The sequence below is a fragment of the Delphinapterus leucas genome, chromosome 16 (assembly GCF_059928025.1).
Source record: "Delphinapterus leucas isolate spDelLeu-1000000601 "Yukka" chromosome 16, BTC_Dleu_Yukka2, whole genome shotgun sequence".
Taxonomy (NCBI): Eukaryota; Metazoa; Chordata; class Mammalia; order Artiodactyla; family Monodontidae; genus Delphinapterus; species Delphinapterus leucas.
In genome coordinates, this window is record NC_143144.1 from 58,930,522 (window position 1) to 58,951,151 (window position 20,630).

Below are 20,630 nucleotides of genomic sequence, written 5' to 3' on the forward strand. Positions count from 1 at the left end.
ACAAGGTTGCCCACTCTCACCACTCTTGTTTTAGCCACAGCAATCAGAGAAGAAAAGGAAATAAAAGGAATCCAAATCAGAAAAGAAGTAAAGCTGTCACTGTTTGCAGATGACATGATACGATACATAGAGAATCCTAAAGATGCTACCAGAAAACTACTAGAGCTAATCACTGAATCTGGTAAAGTAGCAGGATACAAAATTAATGCACAGAAATCTCTGGCATTCCTATACATTAATGATGAAAAATCTGAAAGAGAAATAAAGGAAACACTCCCATTTACCACTGCAACAAAAAGAATAAAATATCTAGGAATAAACCTAAGGAGACAAAAGACCTGTATGCAGAAAATTATAAGACACTGATGAAAGAAATTAAAGATAATACAAATAGATGGAGACATATACCATGTTCTTGGATTGGAAGAATCAACATTGTGAAAATGACTCTACTACCCAAAGCAATCTACAGATTCAATGAAATCCCTATCAAACTACCAATGGCATTTTTCACAGAACGAGCACAAAAAATTTCACAATTTGTATGGAAACACAAAAGACCCCAAATGGCCAAAGCAATCTTGAGAACGAAAAAAGGAGCTGGAGGAATCAAGCTCCCTGACTTCAGACTATACTACAAAGCTACAGTAATCAAGACAGTATGGTACTGGCACAAAAACAGAAATATAGATCAATGGAACAGAATAGAAAGCCCAGAGATAAGCCCACACATATATGGTCACCTTATCTTTGATAAAGGAGGCAGGAATGTACAGTGGATAAAGGACAGCCTCTTCAATAAGTGGTGCTGGGAAAACTGGACAGGTACATGTAAAAGTATGAGATTAGATCATTCCCTAACACCATACACAAAAATAAGCTCAAAATGGATTAACGACCTAAATGTAAGGCCAGAAGCTATCAAACTCTTAGAGGAAAACATAGGCAGAACACTCGATGACATAAATCACAGCAAGATCCTTTTGAGCCACCTCCTAGATAAATGGAAATAAAAACAAGAATAAACAAATGGGACCTAATGAAACTTCAAAGGCTTTTCACAGCAAAGGAAACCATAAACAAGAGCAAAAGACAACCCTCAGAATGGGAGAAAATATTTGCAAATGAAGCAACTGACAAAGGATTAATCTCCAAAATTTATAAGCAGCTCATGCAGCTCAATAACAAAAAAACAAACAACCCAATCCAAAAATGGGCAGAAGACCTAAATAGACATTTCTCCAAAGAAGATATAGACTGCCAACAAACACATGAAAGAATGCTCAACATCATTAATCATTAGAGAAATGCAAATGAAAACTACAATGAGGTATCACCTCACACCAGCCAGAATGGCCATCATCAAAAAATTTAGAAACAATAAATGCCAGAGAGGGTGTGGCAAAAAGGGAACACTCTTGCACTGCTGGTGGGAATGTGAATTGGTACAGCCACTATGGAGAACACTATGGAGGTTCCTTGAAAAACTACAAATAGTAGGACCCAGCAATCCCACTACTGGGCATATACCCTGAGAAAACCATAATTCAAAAAGAGTCATGTACCAAAATGTTCATTGCAGCTCTATTTACAATAGCCAGGAGATGGAAGCAACCTAAGTGTCCATCATCAGATGAATGGATAAAGAAGATGTGGCACATATATACAATGGAACATTAGCCATAAAAAGAAACAAAATTGAGCTATTTGTAATGAGGTGGATAGACCTAGAGTCTGTCATACAGAGTGAAGTAAGTCAGAGAAAGACAAATACTGTGTGCTAACACATATATATGGAATTTAAGAAAAAAAAAGTCATGAAGAACCTAGGGGTAAGACAGGAATAAAGACACAGACCTACTAGAGAATGGACTTGAGGATATGGGGAGGGGGAAGGGTAAGCTGTGACAAAGCAAGAGAGAGGCATGGACATATATACACTAACAAATGTAAGGTAGACAGCTAGAGGGAAGCAGCTGCATAGCACAGGGAGATCAGCTCGGTGCTTTGTGACTGCCTGGAGGGGTGGGATAGGGAGGGTGGGAGGGAGGGAGACGCAAGAGGGAAGAGATATGGGAACATATGTATAACTGATTCACTTTGTTATAAAGCAGAAACTAACATACCATTGTAAAGCAATTATACTCTAATAAAGATGTAAAAAAAAAAAAGTCAAGGCCCTGGTTAACACACTGGTAATCTCTTGATTAGTCACCTTGGTCCTCATCATGATAGCCATCTGGCTATTCTGCCTCAGATAACCACTGTCACTGATTTCAGATCCACTTGTCCTGTGGATGATGGGCTCTGTCAGAGCAGCAGTCTTTGGAATGTTTATTTGCTGCTCAAGCCCATAGTCACTTGTTCTCACTGGGAAACAATCCTGTTGGTATCCATCTGTAAAGACTGTCGAGTTGAGAGGGGAGAGAGCAGAAGTAAGAAGAACTACAATTCTGCAGCCTGTGGAACAAAAACCACATTCACAGAAAGACAAAATGAAAAGGCAGAGGACTATGTACCAGATGAAGGAACAAGATAAAACCCCAGAAAAACAACTAAATGAAGTGGAGATAGGCAACCTTCCAGAAAAAGAATTCAGAATAATGATAGTGAAGATGATCCAGGACCTCGGAAAAAGAATGGAGGCAAAGATTGGGAAGATGCAAGAAATGCTTTAACAAAGACCTAGAAAAATTAAAGAACAAACACCTAGAAGAATTAACAGAGATGAACAATACAATAACTGAAATGAAAAATACACTGCAAGGAATCAATAGCAGAATAACTGAGGCAGAAGAACAGATAAGTGACCTGGAAGACAGAATGGTGGAATTCACTGCCATGGAACACAATAAAGAAAAAAGAATGAAAAGAAATGAAGACAGCCTAAGAGACCTCTGAGACAACATTAAAGGCAACAACATTCGCATTATAGGGGCCCCAGAAGGAGATGAGAGAGGGAAAGGACCTGAGAAAATATTTGAAGAGATTATAATTGAAAACTTTGCTAACATGGGAAAGGAAATAGCCACCCAAGTCCAGGAAGCACAGAGTCCCAGCAGGATAAACCCAAGGAGAAACGGGCCGAAACATATACTAATCAAATTGCAAAAATTAAAGACAAAGAAAAATTATTAAAAGCAACAAGGGAAAAATGACAACATACAAGGGAACTCCTGTAAGGTTAACAGCTGATTTCTCAGCAGAAACTCTACAAGCCAGAAGGGAGTGGCATGATATACTTAAAGTGATGAAAGGGAAGAACCTACAACCAAGAGTACTCTACCTGGCAAGGATCTCATTCAGATTCAACAGAGAAATCAAAAGCTTTACAGACAAGCAAAAACTAAGAATTCAGCACCACCAAACCAGCTCTACAACAAGTGCTAAAGGAACTTCTCTAAGTGGGAAACAAGAAGAAAAGGACCTACAAAAACAAACCCATAACAATTAAGAAAATGGTAATAGGAACATACATATCGATAATTACCTTAAATGTGAATGGATTAAATGCTCTAACCAAAAGACACAGGTTTGCTGAATGGATACAAAAACAAGACCCATATATATTCTGTCTACAAGAGACCCACTGCAGACCTAGGGACACATACAGACTGAAAGTGAGGGGCTAGAAAAAGATATTCTATGCAAATGGAAATCATAAGAAAGGTGGAGTAGCAATACTCGTATCAGACAAAATAGACTTTAAAATAATATTACAAAACATAAGGAAGGACACTACATAATGATCAGGAGATCAATCCAAGAAGATATAACAATTATAAATATATATGCACCGAACATAGGAGTACCTCAATACATAAGGCAAGTGGTAACATCTGTAAAAGAGGAAATCGAGAGTAACACAGTAATAGTGGGGGACTTTAACATCTCACACCAATGGACAGGTCATCCAGACAGAAAATTAATAAGGAAACACAAGCTTTCAATGACACATTAGACCAGAAAGATTTAATTGATATTTATAGAACATTGCACCTGGAAGTGGCAGAATACACTTTCTTCTCAAGTGCACATGAAACATTCTCCAGGATAGATCACATCTTCGGTCACAAATCAAGCCTCAGAAAATTTAAGAAAATTGCAATCGTATCAAGCATCTCTTCTGACCACAACACTATGAGATTGGAAATCAACTGCAGGGAAAAAACTGTAAAAAAAACAAAACAAAACACGTAAATGGAGGCTAAACAGTGAGCTACTAAATAACCAAGAGATAACTGAAGAAGTGAAAGAGGAAATCAAAAAATATCTACAGACGGCTTTCCTGGTGGCACAGTGGTTGAGAGTCCACCTGCCGATACAGGGGACACGGGTTCATGCCCTGGCCTGGGAAGATTCCACATGCCGCAGAGCAGCTAGGCCCGTGAGCCATGGCCGCTGAGCCTGCGTGAGCCTGTGCTCCACAACAGGAGAGGCCACACAGTGAGAGGCCCGCGTACTGCAAAAAAGCAAACAAACAAACAAAAACCTATAGACAAATGGCAACAAACCATGATGCTCCAAAACCTATGGGATGCAGCAAAAGCAGCTCTAAGAGGGAAGTTTAGAGCAATACAATCCTACCTCAAGAAACAAAAAAAATCTCAAACAATCTAACCTTACACCTAAAGGAACTACAGAAACAAGAACAAACAAAACCCAAAGTTAGTAGAAGGAAAGAAAAGGATCAGAGCAGAAATAAATGAAATAGAAACAAAACAATAACAAGATCAATAAAACTAAAAGCTGGTTGTCTGAGAAGGTATAGAAAATTCATAAACCCTTAGCCAGACTCATCAAGAAAAAGAGGGAGAGGACTCAAATCAATAGAATTAGAAATGAAAAAGAAGTTACAATGACAGCACAGAAATACAAAGCATCATAAGAGACTACTACAAACAACTATGCCAATAAAATGAGCAACCTGGAAGAAAGGGACAAATTCTTAGAAAGGTATAACCTTCCAAGACTGAACCAGGAAGAAACAGAAAATATGAACAGACCAATCACAAGTAATGAAATTGAAACTGAGATTAAAAATCTTCCAACAAACAAAAGTGCAGGACCAGATGGCTTCACAGGTGAATTCTATCAAACATTTAGAGAAGAGCTAACACCCATCCTTCTCAAACTCTTCCAAAATACTGCGGAGAAAGGAACACTCCAAAACTCATTCTACAAGGCCACTATCACCCTGATACCAAAACCAGACAAAGATACTCTTAAAAAAAGAAAATTACAGACCAATATCACTGATGAATATAGATGCAAAAATCCTCAACAAAATACTAGCAAACAGAATCCAACAACACATTAAAAGGATCATATACCATGACCAAGTAGGATTTATCCCAGGGATGCAAGGATTCTTCAATATACATAAATCAATGTGATAAACCATATTAACAAACTGAAGAATAAAAACCATATGATCATGTCAACAGATGCAGAAAAAGCTTTTGACAAAATTCAACACCCATTTATGATAAAAACTCTCCAGAAAGTGGGCATAGAGGGAACCTACCTCAACATAATAAAGGCCTCATATGACAAACCCACAGCAAACATCATTCTCCATGGTGAAAAATCGAAATCATTTCCTCCAAGATCAGGAACAAGACAAGGATGTTCACTCACCACTATTATTCAACATAGTTTTGGAAGTCCTAGCCACAGCAATCAGAGAAGACAAAGAAATAAAAGGAATACAAATTGGAAAAGAAGTAAAACTGTCACTGTTTGCAGGTGACATGGTACTATAGATATCCTAAAGATGACACCAGAAAACTACTAGAGCTAATCAATGAATTTGGTAAAGTTGCAGGATACAAAATTAATGCACAGAAATCTCTTGCATTTGTATACACTAATGATGAAAGATCAGAAAGAGAAATTAAGGAAACAATCCCATACACTATTGCAAACAAAAATAATAAAATACCTAGGAATAAATCTACCTAAGGAGGTAAAAGACCAGTACTCAGAAAACTATAAGACACTGATGAAAGAAATCAAAGATGACACAGACAGATGGAGAGATATACCACGTTCTCAGATTGGAAGAATCAATATTGTGAAAATGACTATACTACCCAAAGCAATCTACAGATTCAATGCAATCCCTATCAAATTACCAATGGCATTTTTTACAGAACTAGAACAAAAAAAAAAATTTGTATGGAGACAGGAAAGACCCCAAATAGCCAAAGCAATCTTTTTTTTTTTTAACATCTTTATTGGAGTATAATTGCTTTACATTGTTGTGTTTGTTTCTGCCGTATATCAAAGTGAATCAGCTATATGTATACATATATCCCCATATCCCCTCCCTCTTGCATCTCCCTCCCACCTTCCCTATCCCACCCCTCTAGGTGGTCACAAAGCACTGAGCTGGTCTCTGTGTGCTATGCTAGCCAAGCAATCTTGAGGGGAAAAAAATGGAGCTGGAGGAATCAGACTCTGACTTCAGACTATACTACAAAGCTACAGTAATCAAGACAATATGGGACTGGCAGAAAAACAGAAATATAGATCAATGGAACAGGATAGAAAGCCCAGAGATAAGCCCACGCACATATGGTCACCTTACTTCTGATAAAGGAGGCAAGAATATACAATGGAGAAGAGACAGCCTCTTCAATAAGTGGTGCTCAGAAAACTGGACAGCTACATGTAAAAGAATGAAATTAGAACACTCCCTAACACCATACACAAAAATAAACTCAAAATGGATTAAAGACCTAAATGTTAAGACTGGACACTAAAACTCTTAGAGGAAAACATAGGAAGAACACTCTTTGACATAAATCACAGCAAGATCTTTTTGGACCCACCTCCTAGCATAATGGAAATAAAAACAAAAATAAAGGGGACCTAATGAAACTTAAAACTTTTGCACAGCAAAGGAAACTATAAACAACACGAAATACCAACCCTCAGAATGGGAGAATATATTTGCAAACGAATCAACAAAGGATTAATCTCCAAAATATATAAACAGCTCATGCAGCTCAATATTAAATAAAACAAACATCCCAATCCAAAAATGGGCAGAAGACCTAAATAGACATTTCTCCAAAGAAGACATACAGATGAAGAGGCACATGAAAAGCTGCTCAACATCACTAATTATTAGAGAAATGCAAATCAAAACTACAATGAGGTATCACCTCACACCAGTTAGAATGGGCATCATCAGAAAATCTACAAACAACAAATGCTGGAGAGGGTGTGGAGAAAAGGGAAACCTCCTGCACTGTTGGGGGGAATATAAATTGATAAGAGCCACTATGGAGAACAGTATGGAGGTTCCTTAAAAAACTAAAAATAGAATACCATATGACCCAGCAATCCCACTACTGGGCAGACACCCAGAGAAAACCATAATTCATAAAGATACACGCACCCCAATGTTCATTGCAGCACTGTTTACAATAGCTAGGTCATGGAAGCAACCTAAATGCCCATCGACAGACGAATGGATAAAGAAGATGTGGTACATATGTACAATGGAATATTCCTCGGCCATAAAAAGGAACAAAGTTGGGTCATTTGTAGAGACGTGGATGGACCTAGAGACTGTGATAGTGAAGTTAAGTCAGAAAGAGAAAAACAATATCATATATTAACACATGTATGTGGTATCTAGAAAAATGGTACAGATGAACCGGTTTGCAAGGCACAGAGACACAGATGTAGACAGCAAACATATGGACACCAAGGGGGGAAGTAGAGGGTGGGTGGTGGTGGGATGAATTGGGAGATTGGGATTGGCATATATACACTAATATATATGTATAAAATATATATATTTTTATATCTAATATGTATAAAATAATAACCTGCTGTATAAAAAAATAAAATTCAGGGGCTTCCCTGGTGGCTCAGTGGTTGAGAGTCCGCCTGCCAATGCGGGGGACACGGGTTTGTGCCCTGGTCTGGGAAGATCCCACATGCCACGGAGCGGCTGGGCCCGTGAGCCATGGCCACTGAGCCTGCGCGTCCGAAGCCTGTGCTCCGCAACGGGAGAGGCCACAGCAGTGAGACGCCCGTGTACCGCAAGGAAAAAAAAAAATTCAAAGATAAAAAAATTTTTAAAAAGCCTGTTGAGTTGTCCTCTGGTTGTACCTCTGAGCACAGATACCTCCCCTGGTACTTGGTGCTAACATTCTTGCCTGCTGGCTCCTCTGTTAGTCTGCAGGTACACTGTGACCTGGTTTGTCAGGGTTTACATTCTGGCATCATAAAGACCTCTCATAGTTCCATAAATATCTGCTAGACTGATACATTAGTTCAAATCTGTAAACCAATTCCACTCTGGCTAGCTTTTCATTTTCTTTCATCAAAGCATCTAATTTTTCACATACATGGCTTCAATGTTAATGGTGGCACAGAACCCTTTTGTTTTAGCGGGACGCAGAGTTAGGGTTATGGCATAAGAGCAAAATATGGCCTGCTGTTTAAAGTTGTTTTGAAACACAACCATGCTCACTTATTTCTGTATTATCTATACCTGCTTTCATGTCACAGTGGCAGAGTTGAGTTGTGACAGACTGTATGGCCTAAAAAGCCTGAAGCAGGGGTCCCTAACCCCCAGGCCGTGGACCCATACCAGTCCTTGGCCTGTTAGGAACCAGGCCGCCCAGGAGGAGGTGAGCAGCGGGCAAGCTTGCAAAGCTTCAACTGCTGCTCTCAATTGCTCACGTTACTGCCTGAACTATCCCCGCCCCGTCCGTGGAAACTGTCTTCCATGAAACCAGTCCCTGGTGCCAAAAAGGTTGGGGACCGCTGGCCTAAGGTATTTATTATCTGGCCTTTTATGGAAAAGGTTTGCCAATTCCTGCTCCAGAATCAACAGTGTAGTCTGGACTGGATCATGTTTCCATTCTCAGAAAGACAATTTGCCTCAAAAATGTCATGTGGCTCCATACCTGCAGTAGATAGAATAATGGTCCCCAAAGATGTCCATGTCTGAATCCTCAAAACCCTGGGGATTTACCTTACATGGCAAAAGGGACTTCGCAGATGTGATTAAGGATATTGAGATGGGAGATTATGCAAAGTGGGCCCAGTGTAATTACAAGGATCCTTAATAAGAGTCAGGAGGGTCAGAGTTAAAATGAAGATGATGTGATGACAGAAACAGAGACATCTGAAGATGCTATGCTGCTGGCTTTGAAGATGGAGGAAGGGAACACAAGCCAAGAAACATAGGCAGCTTCTAGAAGTTGGAAAAGGCAAGGAGACAGATTCTCCCCTGAAGTCTCTGTAAATAACCAGCCCTACCAACCTTGACTTTAGCCCAGTTAGACTGATTTCAAACTGCTGACCTCCAGAACCGTAAGACAATAAATTTCTGTTGTTTTAGGCTACTAAATTAGCAGTAATTTGTTAAAGCAGCAATAGCCAACTAATACAATACCATAAGCCCAAGCAGCTCTGATTAAAATTGCCAATTTCTCCAACTGAAGTCAGTTTAGCAATTCATTGATCTTCACTGAATCCCACTGCAGTGTGAATTTGTAGAGGATTATGTTATCTTTAAAGCCCAGCTAGAAATGGTCTCAGTGCTCATGGCTATCACCCCTTCTATCAAATTGCAAAGATCTTATTCAGCTTAATCCTATTTGGAGGCAATCTTTTGATCTCACCTGAGAGGCTGCAGGAAGGTCCTTTGTTCAAATTAGTCACAGTGATTCTGACGACAGGAGGCGGCCATGACAGATCGGTAATCTTTCACTCTCAGCTTCCCTGATCCTGGAGCTGGGGAAGGGCTGCCACGGGGAAGGATTAGACCTTGACTCCTCTTGAAGTCCCAGGGGACACCCAGGCGGGTGGTGCACAGGCAGTGCCTTGTGACATGGTCCTGCTGAGTCTGCAGACCCCCACCGTCTGCTGCTGAGTCCCACGCACCTGCCCGCTACCAATAAATGTTCCCGAATGAACACATTGCTTGCTCCTACCACCACATCACAACTTACCTCTGGGAAAGCACTCAGGGTCACCTCTGAGTGGTACTAAGGAATAGATATTCCTATGCAGCTTGCAAAGCCTGCAATTTGTTGTAGAAAACTCCCTTATTGATACTCACAAAACACTATTGATCTTCACTAACAATCACAGTGGGCTGGATGAAACAAAGCAGCGCAAACTGGAGATTGGAGATGATCATCCCTGCTCTGTGGCACTGAATGTCTGCCACACCCGGCCCAGGTGAAACAGTACAAACTTCATCAATATGATGTACTAATAGATGGGAGAGTTTAAAATCCTGAGTTGTGTGTAGCGACCAGAGAGAGGATTTAGAATTAAGTATATGATGCTCAAGGTTTCTCGGTCCTCAGGCCTAAGGTTCTGCAAGTGAAACACAATTCAGAGCACACTACTCCTGACCCTGAAACAAAAATGCACAGAGTTCCAGCTTCACAACTAAGTAAAAGGCTAACATAAAATTCAATCTTTACTAAAACCATGTACTTCTAGAATTCACAGTTCACAAAAAGTTGCAGAATCATCTTATTTGTTCTCACAACAACCTTGAGAGAGAGGTCAGAAATCTACATGTTTCAGATGATGACAGACTCCCACCACCACTCCCTGTTCTCTGAGGACACTTGGGAGAAAGCATAACTGAAGAGCTACTTCCAGGCAGGAAAGGGAGCAAATTCATGACAGGAAGTAAGCAGGCAAACCGGATTTGGAAATTTTCTTCAACATTTCCTTCTGTTGTGCAGGAAACATCTGACACCCTTTCCTTCCTTGGTTTTTGTAATTCCTACTTTTCCAACAGTAGACAGTTCTACTAAAAATAACTGCCTACACAGGTGCTTCTCAAATTTAACATGCACACAAATCACCTGGTAACTTGATGCCGTTGGCCTGGGGTGGGGCCTGCATTTCCAGTAAGCTCCCAGGGTACACGGATGGTGATGCTGCTGGTCTGAAGACCACACTTATAAAATCACCTAGGGACTTCCCTGGTGGTCCAGTGGGTAAGACTCCATGCTCCCAATGCAGGGGGCCTGGGTTCGATCCCTGATCGGGGAACTAGATCCCACATGCATGCCACAACTAGGGAGTCTGCATGCCGCAACTAAGGAGTCCATATGCCGCAACTAAGAGCCCACATGCCACAACTAAACATGTCGCAACAAAGATCCCATGTGCTGCAATTAAGAGCTGGCGCAGCCTAAATAAATATTAAAAAAAAAAAAAAAGCATCTAGCAACCACTGTGGAGAACAGTATGGAGAGTTCCTTAAAAAAACTCAAAATTAAGCTACCATATGATCCAGCAATCCCCCTCCTGGGCACATATCTGGAAAAGACAAAAACTCTAATTAGAAAAGATACAGGCACCCCAATGTTCACAGCTGCACTATTTACAATAGTCAAGACATGGAAGCAACCTAAGTGTCCACCAACAGATGAATGCATAAAGAAGATGTGGTACAGATATACAATGGAATACTACTCAGCCATAATAAAAAGAATGAAGTAATGCCATTTGCAGCAACATGGATGCAACTAGAGATTATCATACTAAGTGAAGTCAAAGACAAATATTGTATGATATCACTTATGTGTGGAATCTAAAAAAATGATATAAATGAACTTATTTACAAAACAGAAATAGACTCAAAGACATAGAAAACAACTTATGGTATACCAAAGGGGAAAATGGAGGAGGGATAAATTGGGAATTTGGAATTAACAGATACACATCACTATATATAAAATAAACAACAGGGACCTACTGTATAGCACAGGGAACTAGAGTCAATATCTTGTAATAACCTATAATGGAAAAGAATCTGAAAAAGAACATATATGTATAACTGAATCACTTTTCTGTATAACCTGAAACACTGTAAATTATACTTCAATAAAAAATAAATTAAAAATAAAAATAAAGAAAAAGCAAGACCTAGAAGACATCTAGTGTTTACAACAATACTCATCTTTTCATAAACTTGCTACCATCCCAATGACCTCCCCTTTGTTAGGGATTCATCATTTCTTCAATTTCATACTCTTTATAGGATGTTGCTGCTTTTTTCCATTCTCAAGCAATCTTAAGCCCCATCAGTTAACTCTTTCTTAATTAGATTTTTCCGGCCTTCAATCTGTCCTCCCTCCAAATCATCCTGCTATCATTTAGCTTTCCTACAACAAGGAATCCACCTAGGTAAGGAGTTTCTCATGAAATCTAAATTCCTTGACTTGGACCTCGGGGCTCTCCAGTTTATTGTTCACTATGTGCCAGCGTTCTAGCACTGTCCACGTATTAACTCATTCCACCTGTACCGCAACCCTGTAAGGCGGACAGTAGTATTTTCTCTGCTTTAGATGAGGAAGCTGAAGCACAGGTTAGGTAAGTTGCCAAGGTCACAAAGCTCTTAAGTGCCTGAAGTCAGTCTGGCTCCAGAACAAGGTGGAAAGGCTCAGCCTGAGGCATAAGTTTAAATTCAGGATCCATCAAAAATTGATGTGAGACTCGGGAAAGTCACAATGTCACTGGACCCCATCTTCCTACCTCATAAAATGAAAGAGTTGGCCTCACTGGCCTGTTTCTTTCCCACGGAGTCTATTCACCTACGTTTCCTATTCCTTAACAGTATCAGGTGATACTTCTGTCACCCACTGTCCTCAGTGCCACCTCCGCTAGTGCTCCTGCCACTTCTCTCCCTCCCACCCCCTATCTGGCTTGAACTGCTGTGTGGACTTGTTAGTTCATCACTAGTGCATCAGTTTCCACATCTGTCATGGCTGGGAAATACTTACCTCTTCAAGATCCCAGCTTTTGTGTTTTGCTAGGATTTTGTCATAGGAAATGGCTTAATGACGAGGCCTGCAACATAGACATATTTTGAGTATACAGTGATTCTGCTGAAATTATATTTGACAAAATGAATTTTTTAAAAATAATTATTTTATTTATCTCTGGCTGCGTCTTCATTGCTGCACGCAGGCTCTCTCTAGTTGCGGTGAGCGGGGTCTACTCTTTGTTGCAGTGTGCGGGCTTCTCATTGTGGTGGCTTCTCGTTGCAGAGCACAGGCTCTAGGCGTGCAGGCTTCAGTAGTTGTGGCACACGTGCTCAGTAGTTGTGGCTTGCGGGCTCTAGAGTTCAGGCTCAGTAGTTGTGGCACACGGGCTTAATTGTTCCGCTGCACGTGGGATCTCCTGGACCAGGGCTCGAACCCGTATTCTCTGCATTGGCAGGCGGATTCTTAACCACTGCGCCACCTGGGAAGTCCCGACAAAATGAATTTTTTTTTTTTTTTTCCAAAATGAATTTTTGACCTGAGTTTCTTCAGTTAGTCTCTCCCATCTCTTGGGATCTGAGCATCACTGGATTGTCAAGAAGTTACCCCCAGAAACGTGAGAAGGTTCAGGCTAAACGTGGAGGGAAATCAAGAAAACATACTCATGGCCCTTAGAAATGCTTTTATTTATAAAATAACTACTTAAATATAAACATCTCTAGATACAAACACTATTCACAAGAGACTCTTGCCTTGCTTCCTTCTGACCAACCAGCAGACTCAGGGGGGCCAAGGAGTTCACAGGTGTCTCCCAATTCATCATAGCTTTAAGGCAAAGGTGCATTTGGAGGAGCAAGGGCTGTAAGGCTGTTCTTAATTCCCTTTCTTAAAAGACAAAATTCACGGTTTCCTGTTCCAAGGTAGGCTTTCTTGTCTGGGGCAGGCCTTAAGAATCAGAGCCCTGCTCACATAGAAACTTCAGGGGGAGATTCTTAGTGTTAGGATTAGTAAATATCTTCCTGAGGTGGAGGGAGGCACAATCAGGCACTTTAGATTCTGTTTGGCTTAGACCGCGGTCTCTGAAGCACGGGGGCTGATGAAACAGGAAATGCTTATTTCCAAGTCTAGGATAAGCTACTTCTGGGACTGCTTATCCGAATTCAAATAAGACACACGCGTTATGTTTTCTGCATCTGTGGACAGTAGTGTGCTTGGATGAAGAGGAGAGGCATCCAGTCTCCCAGCAGGCTAGACTGGCTTCAGCCCATCGCAGAATGAGTCCCTCTAATGAAATGGCGGGAGCTCTGATCCTGTTCTCCTAGGAGAGTCTATCAGATATTGAGCTTCAGGAGAGAGACCAGGGGACATTATCACGCACAGACCATATAAAGTAGGATGACTGTCAGCAAGGTGTGGAGGATAGCACCTAACGGGAAGAGAACCTTTCAGATGAAGGTTCAAGGAAAAGAAAGACCCTAAGCATTTTTTAAAAGGAGAAAGAAAGTAGTTGAATTTTGCCCAAGCAATCTGGAAGTGCAGTGAAATAAATAAAAGATTACAGGTGGTAGCGTTTTAGGGACTTTTAGAAATAAGGGGCGTGTGTGTGAATGTGTGCCAGACACTGAAGTTTTAAAACACCAGATTTGGTATAAGGTCGACAAACTCCTTGCCACATGCAGAGGCGCAGCCTGAAAGGGCTCCCAGAGAATTCTTTTCATCCAAGTCGGTCTCCGGTCAGTCGATCATGGCGCATGGGGCCACCCCAAACTCAGTATGGCACAACCAACACCAACTTCTTCTAATGCTATAGCACAGCTTCCAGCATATATTGGATACTGGTCTTCTGACTGGAAATTTCTCGTTTCCAAAAGCTGACCCCAGGATTGGCCTCTCTTCTCACGGTCACTGAATCACTTGCAAGCCCCAGGGTCCATTTCAAATTCTAGAAATTCTAGCAAGCATCAAGGTTGACAACCCAATCAAAGAGAGCAAGACTTATCTTGTGCCCCACTGTGCCATGGTTAAGCCATGCAGGCAGGGCCAGTGTCTCAAGAGCAGGCGCCCTCTCAGTGGACAACAGGACCCTTCAGCAGAAGGAAGCAAAGGCAGCAAGGTTGAATGGGAGGCAGAACAGGTTCAGGTGTACTCAGTTTTGCAGATATAATTGGATGGAACATAGCCCTTCTTCCCATTAACTTCGGCTAACCACCATTCTGTATTTCCTGTAACATCTTTAAACTCCAGGATCTTGAGTCTCTGATTGGCTGACACACTCAGCTCATTTGGGTTCCGTGCCTTGAAGGTATAGACAGCAAAATAGACCTGTGTGAGGAAGAGAAAGTGAATCAGGAAATGGGAAACAGCTTAGAGCAAAGCTGCCCAACAGAACTTCCTGTGGTGATGGGGACCATCTGTATCTGCACCATGCAATATGGCAGCCCTTAGCCACACGGCCATTGAACACTTGAAATATGCCTAGTGAAATGAAAGAACTTAATTTTAAATTTTGTTTAATTTTACCTAACTTAAATAGTTACATACGGCTTGTGGCTACCCTAATGAACAGGTCAGATTTAAAGAAAACCAAAATTCACATATTTTTACTTTCAGAGTTGCCTTAAAGAGTGATAGAAGCTGCAGTCAGCATGGAAGATGGATGAGACACGAGGATGCCCTTCCATACCCCTAACACAGAAATTCTGAATTTAAAAACCTTAAAAAAAAACCCAAAACACAACTAACCTCAAAGTGAGAAAGGATGCTCTCTAGGTGCCCATAACAAAGCTATCATGCAAAGCAAGGGTGGTATTCAGTGATCAAAAGGAGAAGTCAGGAGGTCCACAGGGGCACAGGGATGAATACACACCCGAAGGCTGGGGTTTAGGACCTGCTCAGGAACTGGAGCTTATGAGGCTAGAAGTGAGCTCCTTGCACAAAGTCAGAATCTAAGAAAGGGCCATTTCCTCCCTTATCACATCTAGAAAAACTGCCTGCTGGTGGGTCCAGAGTTGGGATGTGCGTCCTGGGCTGTGGTTTGTAACAGAACCACAGAGAGCTCACAGACGAAGGTAAGACACACACAGAGACTCACTGCTGCAAGTGAGCAAAGGCAAGAGGCAGGTGGCTAGGGGTTCCTCAGCTGTGGATGTGAAAGTGACTTTAAAATATGTAGGTTTAAAATGTTTAAGATACAAAGACAAGAGCAGGCCATTATGAAAAGAACAGGAAAAACTGAAACAGAGCCAGACTTTTATTTCTGAATTCTAGAAATAAACATATAGTTATTTGAATAAAAAACTAAGTGGACGAGTTAAACAGCAGACTTTATACAATGGAAAAATCAGCACACTGGAAGAGTGGGAAAAGCTTCATGGTAAAACCCTGTAAATGCCCCAAGACACAACAGCCTGTGAAGTCAGCCAGGGAAGGGCCCAGAAGGGGTGGAGCTGCCCACTCTTACAGCAGCGAGTTTCCACAAACGCTTTAAGGATTTGTCTGCGAGCCCATCTCCAGGTCACCCCCAGGCCCTGCGTAAGCCTCTGACTCACCCACTCCTGGGAGGGCATCACCTGCATCTGCTCAGGTGCAGTAACCACAGTACCCAGGCCGCACTCACCTGGTTGCCTTCCGCCTCGCTGTTTTCCAGCTGTCCGTTTCTGTCATCCAGAGACAGGGCTGTTCTTGCACATCCTTTTACGAGGTCTCTACCCTGCCCATTTCGCCCTGGCACGGAGTAACCAGCCATTTCTGGATGCCTGGGGTTTCGGGAGCTCCTCAGAGTGGGAGCAGGCTGCTGAAGGTCTCTGGCAGCGTCTACCGAATCCCAGGGCCCGTGCTGGGAGGGGGAGTCTGGGTCCGAGGGGCATCTGGAAGGGCTGCTCTCTGAGTTCAAGGATGCGCTGAGAGCTCCTTGGTCAAATTCCGTCAGTGAAGATGTGTCTGGAGGCTGTTTCTGGGAAGGCCCTGAGCTAAAGGACACGGCCACACTGCTGGGGTTGAAGGTCAAGGTGCCGCCGCTGTTCTGCCGCCGGGGGAACCTGGGGGAGGAGCTGCCGTGCTCCGACTCAGTGGAGGAGTGGCTGCCCACGGAGGCGTCGGAGTGGCTGCGGCGTGCATTGTAGGGCTTCAGGAAGGAGCTGTACACAAAGCCTTTGGTGACTGCGGGCAGGAAAAACAAACACGAAGAGCTTTTCGTGGGAGGAGGAGGGTGGAGGAAATCAGGAGAGAAGAAACTATGGTTTAAGGTCAATAGACAAAATAAGATTCCTAGAGACAAACAGAACAGACACCATCCCAGGGCACAATGTGGGTGGTAGAGACAAGATGCTGTGGCCTCCTGCCAGTTCACACCTATTACAACCGCACCACAGGTGAGTGACAAGGGGCTTTGCTGAGAATTAAGAGACAGTAACATAAACAACCACAGACCACATGTCTGAGTGAGCATGAGTAGATGAAGAAAACAGAAGGGCCAGACCATGGGAACAAAGGCTAAGGGGAAGACTTAACTAAGGATGTGTTCAATTGTCCATCGAGTGTGGTAAAAAGGGATTTTAAAAACCATCCTCAGCATGACAGAGCCCCTCGGATACGCCTCCCTGCCCTCTCCAACCACACACTTGAATCTGTCCCTGGTTTAGGAATGAGGTGGGAATACTGTGGGAACTAGCTGCTTACATTAGTTAGAATACACATCGAACACATGTTCATATCAATAAACTGCCTAAGATGAGGACAGAGAGGGCCCTCAGCTAAAACTTTTAAGCATAGATTAGGAATTGAGATCCCTAATCCATAGGAAAAATTGTTATATTTATTAGGAAAGAATTATCTGTTAAGGCAGGGACCCAGAGTATGTAACCTCGACTTGAGCAAGGGCCATCTCTGTCTTGATCTTCAGTGTTTCCTGGACCTAAAAAAAAGGCCGGCCTGCACTTGTTCTGTCTGCTGGGCAATGGGGAGGAGTCCCCTGAGCAGATGCCAAGGGGTGGAGGGTCTAAGAGCTGATGCTATGAGCTTCTGGCTACCACTTTACTCACCAGGATTTAGTAGATAAGGAAGAACCCCAAGGACAGGGGGGCTCAAACATCCTGGATCTTCACTAGGAGTTCATCTGTCTATCAGTGGCTCTCACCTGTCATCACCCTGGGGGCCCCATCCTTCGTCCTTCCTCTCCCACTTCAATCTTTATTATTTTGGGTAAGCAGAGCAGGGGGCTGGGGGAGGAGAAAAAAATCCACACAACACTTTTAAAGAAACTGAGAAATGTTAAAATTTTCAGTTCTTGTGGTATGAACATAGATGTTTATTATAGAGGCCCACAATCCTTTTCTAAAACACTCGGGGCCAGATGTGTTTTGGAATTCAGATTTGGGGATTTAGGAAAGGTAATCAAGTATACTATTGATTTCATGATATACCCAGCAGGGTCTGGGTCAACACCCCATAGTCAAACCCATTCATGTTTCTGTAGCGAAACGTATGCGACTAGTCACACCAAAAGGGAAGAGTAATGATCATAAACAGCCTCACAGCATTTGTTCAGGTTTTGTCACCAAATGAGTTCAGATCAGGGCAGGTTTTGGCAAATTAGTTCTGAAAAAAAAAACCCTCTGATATTCCAAAGCTTATCAGATTTTGGAATTGTTATTCTTTATTATTCTTTGTACGTTGAAAAAAGAATTCTGTATGCCTTCCCCACCCCCACTCCCAACAGAAAAACAAGCTGTAAGCTGTTTTTAAAGTCATTCCCTAAATAGTCATGAAGCAAAATTGTTTGTTGGTTGGGGGCAGGGGTAACTCAAAAAGCAAACAACCCCTTCTTAAAGGTTTTAAATTCATATGCTCACAAAACACACCTACAGAACTTGTGGTTCACTCAGGTTAGGATCGAGAGGCCAAAGGACCCTTCAGGCAGGATTCACTGCCTGTTAAGGTAAAGCAAGGCAAGATCTTGCAAGGTAAGTAATGGAGTCTCCTTTGGACTTTTTAAAAAAACAAAAACAAAATCAAAGACTGGTTTTGTTTCAGTAATGACTTGAGCATTACACTCTCTAGAGATGGAGAGAACTTTAAGGTTGCTTTTCCCTTTAACCGAACACTCTCATATTTTTCTCTGGCCTACCCAGGATTCAGGCACAGTCCATATCACTCTTTCCTCATTTAGAGTTACAGTAATCTGTCGCCTATTGTTCTTACCTCCATTGTCAATCAGCCAGCGGTTCTGGCTGCCCATGGGGTCCTTTTTCTTAATCACGCCCACCAGGTCACCTTCCAGAAGTGAGACGTCCAGGTCCTGGGCAGCATTGAAGTTCCGTTCTGCTTGGAAGAGCTTTTCAGGGGGATACCTTACCAAGAGGGAGGCCCGGAGTTCTTCCGACTGAAGCATGTAACTTGGCTGAAAGGCAATATAAGAAATACAATCATCGGGCTTCCCTGGTGGCGCAGTGGTTGAGAGTCCGCCTGCCGATGCAGGGGACACGGGTTCGTGCCCCGGTCCGGGAAGATCCCCCATGCCACGGAGCGGCTAGGCCCGTGAGCCACGGCCGCTAAGCCTGCGCATCCGGAGCCTGTGCTCCACAACGGGAGAGGCCACAACAGTGAGAGGCCCGCATACGCAAAAAAAAAAAAAAAAAAAAAAAAAAAGAAATATAATCATCAAAACCCTTTCCTGGCCGTTATCCCAGCAGCTCTATTTAATCCCATATGCTGTCAGTCTCAGAAGTGGAGGCAATGACAGCCAGCTCCCTACTCCCATCAGATGCCTTTGCGCCTGAGTCAGTCCATGTGGCTACAGGTAAAAATTGTAATCTCTTGGGTCACGTTTTGGTGCCTTTGTAGTAAGAAAATTTAACACACCCTTAGTTTTATATCTGTTATCCTGTAACAAAAATATGTGATTAAAGTGCCACCTAAAGAATCAAAATATCTAAGTAATATGAGTAGGTCTTCTTGTATTTTACTGTATGAATCTAAACAACTGAGACTTTCCTTATCTAGACTTCATATCTATAAAAACAATATTCATAAAAATAAGAAAAAGTAAACGTGATTAAAAAATCTGATTCCCTCTTTTAGATCATATAAATTAACGTCTATGGGATTACATGGGGCAAAAATATTGTAAGCACAGATAAATCAGCAGTCTTTTAGGTTTTTACCCCATATAATCTGGTATATCTTACCGTACTTTTCAGAATATGCAAGAATCGAGTTCAAAAAGAAAATAACTCCAGGTTAAAAAGTGGTCAGCCATTAACTGTTCGGCAGTGTATCAGATAACCACCTTTTCCAATACATGATCAAAAATAGGGAGCCTGGCAGAATTAACATACCCTTAAGCCAGTTCCTTTCACTGATCAAAGTACTAATATTAATCCTTTACTAACTCCTTTCATTGTATAGGATAGGATCCAAGAATGCTTTTCAGAGGGCATTTTGAAGTCTGTACCAGGAGGCACACTAGCGGTGCCTAGTGATAGTGAGTGAAGGAATGAATGAGAGCATGATAGATTTGAACTCAATAACCTTTATTCTCCAATTATTATAAAATATTTAAACTCCTATTAAATTGCTCATCTGTAGAGACAGAGCTGAGTCCATCAATATTAATAATAATGATGATGATGATAATAGCTTACTTGAATAATGCTAACTAATAATGGTGTCAGGCAACGTCCAAGTGTTTTACATATTTTAACTCATCTGAATCTCAAAACAACTCTATGATGTAAGTATAACTATTATCTGTGTTTTAGACATGAGGAAACCGATGAAGCACTTGCTCAAGGACACAGAGTGAGTCATTGTCAGAATTGGGATCTGAACCCAGGCGGTCTCACTCAGGAGTTCACACCTTAACCA

The 20,630-nt window shown here is 41.9% G+C and overlaps 1 protein-coding gene across 19 annotated transcripts in view; it reads right to left on the minus strand.

Annotated features, from left to right (window-relative positions):
- Nucleotides 1–6,338: 6,338 nt before the first annotated feature.
- DNMBP (dynamin binding protein) overlaps nt 6,339–20,630 on the minus strand; it is a 117,013-nt gene continuing 102,721 nt past the window's right edge. For 15 of the 19 annotated variants that reach the window (XM_089898009.1, XM_089898001.1, XM_089897999.1 and 12 more), the window contains 3 exons: nt 18,966–19,164; nt 16,384–16,925; nt 13,435–15,089 (listed from right to left, as the gene is read on the minus strand). In XM_089898009.1, coding sequence (XP_089754135.1) covers nt 14,904–15,089; nt 16,384–16,925; nt 18,966–19,164 — 927 coding nt within the window. In that variant the 3' untranslated portion in view covers nt 13,435–14,903. Of the gene's footprint in view, nt 13,399–13,434; nt 15,090–16,383; nt 16,955–17,901; nt 17,984–18,965; nt 19,165–20,630 lie in introns of those variants that run through there. The other 4 variants (XR_016388142.1, XM_089898005.1, XM_089898007.1 and 1 more) reach the window with 4 other exon arrangements.